Source organism: Salvelinus fontinalis, chromosome 28 (genome assembly GCF_029448725.1).
Source record: "Salvelinus fontinalis isolate EN_2023a chromosome 28, ASM2944872v1, whole genome shotgun sequence".
NCBI lineage: Eukaryota > Metazoa > Chordata > Actinopteri > Salmoniformes > Salmonidae > Salvelinus > Salvelinus fontinalis.
This window is the reverse complement of record NC_074692.1, coordinates 16,159,472-16,169,987: the sequence shown is the minus strand read 5'-3', so window position 1 is coordinate 16,169,987 and position 10,516 is coordinate 16,159,472. Positions and strand designations below refer to the sequence as shown.

General features: G+C 42.4%; 1 protein-coding gene across 5 annotated transcripts in view; it reads right to left on the bottom strand.

The window, feature by feature from the left end:
* Nucleotides 1-2,428: 2,428 nt before the first annotated feature.
* fgfr1a (fibroblast growth factor receptor 1a) overlaps nucleotides 2,429-10,516 on the bottom strand; it is a 40,655-nt gene continuing 32,567 nt past the window's right edge. For 2 of the 5 annotated variants that reach the window (XM_055886822.1, XM_055886821.1), the window contains exons 9-18: nucleotides 9,606-9,796; nucleotides 9,022-9,167; nucleotides 8,771-8,892; nucleotides 8,015-8,125; nucleotides 6,864-7,054; nucleotides 6,624-6,746; nucleotides 6,435-6,505; nucleotides 6,165-6,302; nucleotides 5,864-5,969; nucleotides 2,429-5,620 (exon numbers count right to left, since the gene is read on the bottom strand). In XM_055886822.1, the coding sequence (XP_055742797.1) occupies nucleotides 5,444-5,620; nucleotides 5,864-5,969; nucleotides 6,165-6,302; nucleotides 6,435-6,505; nucleotides 6,624-6,746; nucleotides 6,864-7,054; nucleotides 8,015-8,125; nucleotides 8,771-8,892; nucleotides 9,022-9,167; nucleotides 9,606-9,796 (1,376 nt within the window). In that variant the 3' untranslated portion in view covers nucleotides 2,429-5,443. Of the gene's footprint in view, nucleotides 5,621-5,863; nucleotides 5,970-6,164; nucleotides 6,303-6,434; nucleotides 6,506-6,623; nucleotides 6,747-6,827; nucleotides 7,055-8,014; nucleotides 8,126-8,770; nucleotides 8,893-9,021; nucleotides 9,168-9,599; nucleotides 9,797-10,516 lie in introns of all 5 variants that reach the window. The other 3 variants (XM_055886818.1, XM_055886820.1, XM_055886819.1) reach the window with 3 other exon arrangements.

Below are 10,516 nucleotides of genomic sequence, written 5' to 3'. Positions count from 1 at the left end.
CCAACAGCTGTCATATTGACCTCAGTGTGCTGTTAGAAATTCTTTGCTATACTGCTGAGACTGCTGCTTTCTTTATCCTTTTCTTTTGAAAACATTTACATCATCATAAAAAGATTACGTATTTTGTTCCACTGCAAACTGTGTCAAGAACTGAACTACACCCCAAAAACCACAATGGCCACAGTAGGATGAAAACACAGATGATCATCAATTCCTAACCCTCAATAAAGAGGCTGGCGAAACAACCCACTAGAGAAAGTAAAATATATTGTTTCTGACATTATTACTGAGTAATTCACAGACCACATTTTCCTTCCTTGTCTGCATTTGTGCTTCAAAATATTTATTTGGGGTTTTAAGTCTTGGTTACAGCTCATTATAGGTGACATGGTTTTAGGGCTCGATTCCATTCCTTCACAGATACAGACTGAATAGAACCCTTAGTGGCTATTAAAGAGACCAGTATGTTCATTGGCTCTAACAGCACAGTGCCCCCTCACTCTGGGAATGTGCCCACCCTTCACTTTGGGCACTGCCTCCCTCACACTCTGGGCTCAGCATGTGGAGACACTGCCTCTAGGACAGGAGACGGGCCTCGGTCTCCTCCACAACTCATAGCAGATGGAAGCTGGCCGAATTGATATTCATGAGCACCTGCATTGTACCGCTCCCTTTTGTCCCCTTCTACCCCTCATGTGCATTGACAGCCCCCTGCACTTTCTCCTCCCTTGTTCCCATAAATAATCGGGCTCAATTGCGATGTGACAGCCAAAGGCGCACAACAACAGGCTGATGTCACCACTCCTCTCTCTGGTGGAGGCTTTAATAAGCAAGTACCCCCCGCCATCCTCACAAGCTCCACTCGCTATTGAAGGTGAATAATGATGTCTGATTGACAATGCATCACCTCTGTGGGGAGTCTGCAAGGTGAAGGGCAGGTCATCTGTCAGTCCTGACAGGGCACAAAGTGTGGACAATAATGGAGGATTTGTGTTGCTTGAAAAACAGACTTGGAGCCCAGGGTTGAATAAATCAGGACAACTTAAGTAAAAAGGAAAAGAAAGCAATTCATCTGAGTCCCTACAGCCATGGACAGGGTCAGTGTTAAAACACCAATAACTAATCCAGCACTCTGTGGAAACATGCATTTTAAATCAGGCATTTTCTTGAGGCTGAAGCATTCTGTTTTAAAATATAATTCCCAGACTTCAAATGAGGACTTTTTATTGACTGTTATTTCTTCACACTATGCTTGTTTTTCTCAGTCTCAAAGACTCAATAGCACATCCTAATGACAACGATGAACAAAAAGTGATGCTTGAAGACATCACCTAGCGTTGCCCGCTTCTAAAATAAACAGATATTGAACACTACGAGACGTTATTTAACACATTTATGTGCTCATAAATCAAAGCTGCACCCCAAGCAGGTACGGAGCTATTAGTAGCCCTGATCATCTCACTGTTGCTATACTGAACACTCACTAATTAACTTTGCCCCACCCAACTCTTCCTAGACCATCTGTCAGAAGTGATAATACCATCCATTTAATTGCACCTGCCGTCTTAGCAATGCATTAGCTGCCCATAAACCCACGTTACTGGGGTCCATTCTATTCCTATATGGAGCCCTTGATGGTCACCTCAGCCACAGCACACAGATGTACCTTTTATTAGTACGCGTTTCCAGGGATTAATACAATTCCTCCCAAAAACAACATTCAGGTGACATCATTGGCCTCTCAGATTCCAGGAAGGGAACAGAGGTGGTTTCTCATTTCCTGGTAAAGGACAGATGAGGCACTGTGTCCCTGGAAAGGCCTTTTCTCAAAACAGTGCCATTTGAAGCGTTCACTTCATTCCTCCTGCAGCAATTAGTCATTAGTTGACGTTACATATTTCAGTTCAAATACACAGGTCTGAAGGATAAAACAGCTCACACATGAATCAAAAACCTAACTCGTTCTTGCATCCTTACATATTTACCTTCAGCAATGATATACCGTAGGCACTAAAGGCTACTTCCATTGAACCCAGCAGTCAAAGCTAGCTCTTAACAGGGATCAGGAGCTGTCCCACTGTGCGGCGTTGGTTTAAGCCTGTTGCATGGAGACAGCAATCCAGGTGATGCATCAGGCCATAGCAGGAAGCCAGAAGCAGACATGGGTATCAGCGTCTGTGGGGGTTGATGGATGGCACTGGAGAGCCAGCCAAACCAAGCCATTTACACTGCAATAAATTAAATGTTTACGGCTGCCCACGGCTCTCTGTACTAGCGGACATTTCTTCTGGTGTCAGCAGCACATTATCATATTTAATCGCCCCCAGTAACCTGCACTAAATGGGTAGGAGATTGAAGTGGCCATCAGTCCATCTTTGTAAGTATGATTTACATCATAAACAACAAAATCAAGATATTTATGCACCTGTTTATTAAGTCCTTTCAAACTCTGAAAGCTTTATTGATTTGTTTTTTCGATAGCATTTTATTTAATGTAATTCTTTTACGATGACATAAGTGCTCTGCAACCCTTTAACAGAAGATCCCTGAAAACAAATGGACCTCCTGTTAAAACATGAAGAGGATAAGTTCATTACATGGCAGGCATGCACAATGAAAGTGCATGGTGTTATCTAAAGCATAGAATTCTGGTTCTTTTTAATAAGCATGGTTAACAACTAGAAATCTTTACAGTTGTGATCATACTTAAAATAAATGACAGATCATGAATGAGAAGAGGTACATAAAAGACTAAACCCTCACAAGCACACTCCCACAACGTACAAGTACACAAGCATACACTTCAGACATTAAACATATGTATGCACGCACAACTACAGCATGGATTTTACTAAAAGGAACATTGCTGGTGTCTCTGATCGACACCAACTGCAGACATTGAGCTAAGAATAACGCTGTATTGCAGGTTGTCATGAAAAAAACATTTGGACCTGAAAAGATTGATAGAAAATACATGTTTCCACTAGTGGTTAAGCAGCCAATTGATTAATGGTATAAAAAAAGCAAAGCTGACAAATTTAGAAACAGCAAAAACTGGCCAAGTAATATTTAATACAATTTATAGTTATTTTCATCTAGCAACTCCCCTTATGGACTATACTCAAACATGGATCAAACATAAGCTTCCTTGTACAAAAAGAAAATAAAAAATATGGTAATAAAAATAAAGAGTGCTGTGTAAATATATATTCATATTTATAAATTTAACTGTATTTACAAGGAGATTGTAATATGAATGAAATAACTGACCACTGCACATATACAAGGTATAGTGCCTTCAGAAAGTATTCACACCCCTTGACTTTTTCCACATTTAGTTGTGTTACAGTCTGAATTTAAAATAGATTAAATTTAGATTTTGTGTCACTGGCCTAAACACAATACCCCACAATGTCAAAGTTTAATTAAGTTTTTTGAAATTACAAAGAAAAAAATTAAAAGCTGACATGTTTTGAATCAATAAGTATTCAACCCCTGTTATGGCAAGCCTACAGTCTAGGAGTAAAAATTTGCTTAATAAGTCATATAATAAGTTGCAATGTTAATAAGTTGCAAGTGTTTAACATGATTTTTAAAAATGTCTACCTCATCTCTGTACCCCACATACAATAATCTGTAAGGTCCTTTAGTCAAGCAGTGAATTTCAAACACAGATTCAACCACAAAGACCAGGGAGGTTTTCCAATGCCTTACAAAGGGCAACTATTGGTAGATGGCTAAAAATAAAAAAGCAGACATTGAATATCCCTTTGAGCATGGTGAACTTATTAATTACACTTTGGATGGTGTATCAATACACACAGTCACTACAAAGATACAGACGTCCTTCCTTACTCAGTTGCCGGAGAGGAAGGAAACCGCTCAGGGATTTCACCATGAGGCCAAAAGAGACTTTAAAACAGTTAAGAGTTTAATGGCTGTGATAGGAGAAACTGAGGATCAATAACATTGCAGTTACTCCACAATACTAACCTAAATGACAGAGTGAAAAGAAGGAAGCCTGTACCTGGGGCGGCAGGTAGCCTAGTGGTTAGAGCGTTGGGCCAGTAACCGAAAGGTTGTTAGATCAAATCCCGGAGCTGATAAAAGGTAAAAATCTGTTGTTCTGCCCCTGAACAAGGCAGTAAACCCACTGTTCCTAGGCCGTCGTTGTAAATAAGAATGTTCTTAACTGACTTGCCTAGTTAAATAAATGTAAAAAAAATATTCCGTAAAACCGCAAAAAAATTGTCAAAGAATTTAACTTTATGTCCTGAATACAAAGTGTTATGTTATACAAATCCAACACATCATGGAGTACCACTCTTCATATTTTCAAGCACGGTGGTGGCTGCATCATGTTATGGGTATGCTTGTCATCGGCAAGGACTAGAGTTTTTTGGGGGGGATAAAAATAAACAGATAGAGCTAAGCACAGGCAAAATCCTAGAGGCAAATCTGGTTCAGTCTGCTTTCCAACAGACACTGGGAGACAAATTCACCTTTCAGCAGGACAATAATATAAAACACAAGGCCAAAAATACACTGGAGTTGCTTACCAAGATGACATGGAATGTTCCCAAGTGGCCTAGTTACAGTTTTGACTTAAATTGGCTTGAAAATCTATGACAAGACTTGAAAATGGCTGTCTAGGAATGGTCACAAAGAACTTCAGAGTTTGAAGAACTTAAAAAAAAATAATGGGCAGATATTTTACAATCCAGGAAAGACTAACAGTTGGAATCGCTGCCAAGGGTGATTATAACATGTATTGACTCAGGAATATAAATACTTATCTAAATCAAGGTATGAGTGTTTTATTTTTCCATAAATTTTTTCTTCCACTTAGATATAAATATTTTGTATAGATTGTTGACAAAACATGATAATTCAATCCATTTTAATCCCACTTTGTAACAACAACATTTTGAAAAGGTCAAGAGGTGTGAAAACTTTCTGAAGGCACTGTATGAATGTCCCTTGTTAATATATTCTCTGGATTTGGTCTTAAAAGCAAAAAAAAAATCATTTATTATTGATGAACATTGGAAAAATACAACAGACATAATCCTAACTCAGATCCATCCAATTCATAATTCTTTCAGTTTAGTACGGTCTGTTATTCTTGTTCCATGGAATGCCCAAAGTGGAGAAATTAGTCTTTCCTTCTCCTGCACCGTTTGACACAAAAAGAAAGACAATCCCAGCAATACAAAGTGCTCTGAAAACATATCCACCTCAATCACGAGCCAAGAAACTGCTGCAGCCTTGAGTCCTTGATGCCCAACCGGTACATTTAAAAGTTTCAGAATTAAGCTTGTTCCACTCTCCACCAGTGTTTTGCCTAGTCTCTGGGAGGGTTGGGAGAGTTCATACCAGGCCAGCGGTGCAGAGAAGGAACGACAGTAAGAGGAATGTCAGGGTGTTTGAGGGGAGTGAGGTATCAGCGCTTCTTGAGGGCCACCCCGTTGGAATGGGGAGGGAACTTTGGCAGGCAGGGCTCCTCAGCCCCAGCATCGTGGGAGAAGACAGAGTCCTCGCCAGAGGAACAGGTGGAGCTGCGAGTGTCAGGGTAGCTGGGGGAATACTGGTCCAGAGGCACAGACAGCTCCAAGTACTCCTGCAAACACACACAGATGGGATTTATGAGAGAGGATTGGACACACTGGCCAGAACACAGTCATATATCCGTCTTTGGATATCATCCATTTCACACCCACATACAGACAAGTGGCTTAAATATCAAGTAAACACAACATTTTAACATTTAGCATTTGGTCCTGACAGTAATACAAGGATGTGAGTTTATCACCTTTGTTGACTGTGTGTGAACTGCTGAGGCGTGCTCAATGTAGAGACTCACCTGGTTGGATGTCATGGCCAGGGTGCGGTCCAGGTCTTCCACCAGCTGTTTGAACGTGGGCCGGTGAGAGGGAACGGCATGCCAGCAGTCCCTCATCATCATGTATCTGGGGGGGAGGAGGAGAAATGGAGAGAATAGAGAGGGAGAGTAAGAGAGCGAGAAAGAGTCCTAATTCTGCTGCTGGCTTGCCTGTCTTTTTTATTATCAGAGATCAATGTCTTTGCAGCAGCTGTATCCCTGTGCTCTGGGATAAACCCATAGCATCCATTCTAATGATAGAACGCTGAGGAAGGAGGCTTACAGTTCGTGAGTGCAGGTGGAGGGCTTGTCCATACGGTGGCCCTCCTTCAGCAGCTTGAACAGCTCTTCTACAGGGACCCCCGGGTACGGCGAGCCCCCCAGGGTGAAGATCTCCCACAGCAGCACCCCGAAAGACCATCTGCAGATACAGAGGGACAGGACAAGCCCCATCAGTCAACACACAGGTCAGGTCATATCATACAAGCCACGGGTATCTGGCCAACGTCTGCCCATTCCAAATATGGTAAATGTGTATTTCTTCCATACTCACACATCACTTTGGTGCGTGTATATCCGGTCAAATAGAGCTTCTGGGGCCATCCACTTGACTGGTAAACGACCCTATGGGTTAAATGCTAGTGTAAATTGGCAAATTGACACAGGAGATGGAATAAGGTCAGGGGAAGCAATTTTCACATTGATTGGCATGGCTGAGGTAGGTAATTAGTAGCATACTGACATTGGTGGTCTTCTTATAGTAATCAATATGGTGGATATCTCTGGCCAGGCCAAAATCTGCGATCTTCATCACGTTATCCTCTGTCACCAGCACGTTGCGGGCAGCAAGGTCTCGGTGGATACACTGTACACAAACACACATAAGAACAAGGTCCAGGTGGCCTGGTACATTCACTGCATCTTTACTGTGTACTCTATACTCAACTGTGCTGATGTAGGTAGAGTCGGATCCTGATGTTACCTTCTTAGAGGACAGGTACTCCATGCCGCGGGCCACTTGGTAGGCACAGGACACCAGGTCTTTGATAGACATGTTCTCTATGGGCACCTGGTCAGGGTTGTAGCAGTACTCCATGCCTGGTGGACGCCGAGCTCTCAGGTACTCCCGGAGGTTTCCCTTGGAGGCATACTCCACAATAACATAGAGAGGGCCTGGGGAGGGAGACACGGGTCACTCCTCAACACCACTGGAGGACGTGACATTTGATATACCTTTTATGTGACACCTAACGCAACAAGACAGACTGATAGGAGCACACCACACACCAGAACAGCATTTCCAGCGGTGAGGAGGGATGTCACTGAGCGGTGGAGGGGTCATGGTGAGAGAGTTAAGCTCTGAATTATAACCAACAGCTGTATCTTTCTCCTAACATGCCAATGAGTGTGAAGAGTAATGGTGTATTCTGGACAGCTATTTTGTGGTCAGGGAAAAACACCATTACAAATCAAGGCATTAAGAATTTACAAGCTGTAACTAAAGAACAAGAAAAAGAAACCAAATGTCTGTTAACACTTGTATGCCGTGTGAAGAAGAAAAAAAATATTCTCCATCACCATCTATAGTAAGTCAATTCAAAGACTTGAAAACATTTAGCCAAAGATGAAAGTTTGTATGTCAAACAGGTCTGGGTAATAAGGTGTGAAATGCTAACAGATTCCTACAATAACCTACTGGAACTGCTCAAGGGACCAGGTGGAACAAAGAGCAGCCTCCTGTGTTCTGCTACGTGATATTTAGAACAGAGAGCTCTCCAATGTTCACAGCAGGGTCAGAGAAGGCTAATGTTCCTCCCCAGCAAAACACAGCTCATGGTGCCAGGGCTTGTCAGTCAAGATTTGAAAGATATGGCAACCCTGGCAGCAGCTGTGGTCATCTCAAACTGAGAGCTCGGAAGTTGGTGTCAGAATCCCCTTACTCATACCATTACACACATTTCTGCATGCTGATATGATCATGCTGTGCTTTTTGTGGTCTTGTTAAACAACTGAACAATGCAAGGGTCTAAAAACACATTCCCAAAACATTCACTTTCCCCTCTCCAAAATGAAACATGTTTTCAGTCTTTCTGAATGAAGGATTTGAAGGGAGTGTGCCAGTGTGAGACCTACCATCCTGGGTACAGGCTCCCAGCAGGTTAATGATGTTCTTGTGCTTCCCAATGATCTTCATCATCTCCATCTCGGAGATCAGATCTGACAGGTCTTTCTCTGTAGCATCAGCTGAGGGGAGGGAAAAAAATTAGACTCATTACAACAAATCACCCAACCCTGAACTCTATGATTGGCAAATCAAAAAGAGTTCTCATGTAAAACATCCCAGTTGTGTACAGTGCAAAGGACACTGCTATGCAAAATGATTTCAAAGTAAATTTACATACCCTATTTAAAAATGTTTCAAAAGGCACCAACTGTAGGGAAAAGTCTACAGACACCACTAAGGTAACCAAGAGGAGAGTCTACTTTCAGAGGGACATGCAGGTAGGGGGAGGGGGAGATGAAGGCAGCACTCTCTGGGGGGAGGCACTTAAAAAGTACCAAGCAATAAATGGTTATTTTCCTACATCCCCACTCTTCACAGTTTTATGAACCCTGTCATATATCCAAACTCAGGGGTTCTCATAAATGTTTACTCTGGTCTCCCATTTGCACAGTGGCCAGGAGCCAGTGGCAGATGCCTCTTATGTCTGTGCATCACAGCACTAAGTAGAACTCTCCTCCCATCCTGTAATAGCAGTTGTGGTTTTCTGCTCAATTCTGTACTCCTTGCATTTGAAATAACTTCCCAACATGCAGTATCGGCAACCCAGCCATGTGCCTAAATCACAGGTTTGATATGGTTTATGAGAGAAAAAAAACTTGACTTACATTTGAGCATCTTGACGGCCACTTTGGTGATCCTGTTCGGCTTCTCTTTGTCCATCCCTAAAGCCTCTCCCATCACCACCTGGCCAAAGCAGCCTTCTCCCAGGGGCTTCCCAAGCACCAGTCTAAGTGGGACACAGGGATAGGAAAAAACAACAAATGTGAGATGATTGAAACAGACAGGCAATGTTTCCATTCAAAGGAGTGTGATGTTATGTCTGTATTTAATAGGTGTGTTCCAGTCATCTGTGTACCTGTCTCTGGGCAGCTCCCAGCGCGGGTCCTGGGGCAGCTCGTACTCAGACACCCCAGACAGCATAGGAGAGCCGCTGGACGAGAGGCGGGAGGGGCGCACCAACATCACCCCGGAGTGGAGGGAGGAGCTAGAGTCCACTGACACCTGTAATACAGAAGCCTGCCGTTACTCTCTCATAGTGGAGCCAGGGAAGGAACAACAGAGACAGGCAGACAGAAGTATATCCAGTGTGTGGACAGAAAATTATGTTAAACCTTCAAAATGTTACTTAAATAAGTCTGTAGACACAAAATGTAACAACTAAAACTACTTGAATCCCAGTGGAAGCAGATAGCAGGATGAGATTAACACCTGCCCTCTACTCATACCAACCTGACTCACCTCATGGGCTCTTTGAGGATTCAGAAGCTCGAGGAATTAAGGGTTTTTATTTTCACAAGATAATGAACACTTCCATTTGATAAGAATAAGTGATAGGAATACGTTAAAAAAAATATTAAGATACGATAAAGATTAAACTAAATGGGATGAGAAAGCAGAAAAGGTATAAAGATGTCAAACCCCCTATCTACTTTCTGTTACCTGTCTGCGCAGGGGGATGCTTTTAGCCAGCTTGTGGACAGCCAGCTGACTGTTGAAGTCACTTTTCTTGGACGAGGTGCGCATCTTGATGATGATGGCCACGGCCACCATGACAGCAATGAGGAAGAAGCCCACGCAGTAGATCAGCACTTCCAGGTAGGTTTGGTTGGGTGGTGGGGAGCGTGGGACTGCTGGATGAGGGCAACGCGATGGGGGACAATAGGTCAGCCACACAGGGTCAAATCACCCAACAGAGGTCCATGCATTCTCAAATAACAATCTCACTTTCACAACAGGCATGTAACAAAAACACTGAACACAAACACACACAAACACCACAATGATACATTCACTAACACCACTCAGCTGACATGTACAGAAAAACAGAGCCCTTAACACCACTGGCATAGAGAGCGGAGCACAAACTCCTATTGTGGCACCATAATCACTTCTTTCAGGCATAGGGTTTCACTCCACATTCTTTGCCAGTTTGACCAGCAGCCATATTCTCTAGTGGCAGAGAACGGCCAAGTCCTCTTGAGCTGGGACAAACCCAAATAATACAGAGCCTTGTGCAAACTGATGAGCATTAACACGGATGTACATTAAGTTCAATCTTAGCTTCCTAAAACCATATTAAAAAAAAAAAAAAAAATGTATTTATTTGTGTGTGCAAAGGCTCGGTTATTCAGGACAACGCGTGTTAACATCACAGACAAAAACCATGCCACTCCACACTAATACACATTTTTCAACCATACTACTCATTCATAAATGTTGTAATATATATGTTATAAATAGAATGTGTTCAGTTGTTTAACTTAAGCTAATTATTTATTTAAAGTAAATGTCCCATTCTGACTTCCTTAGAGGACATAAAATGGTGGTTCTGCATAAAAGCCCAGTTTGGT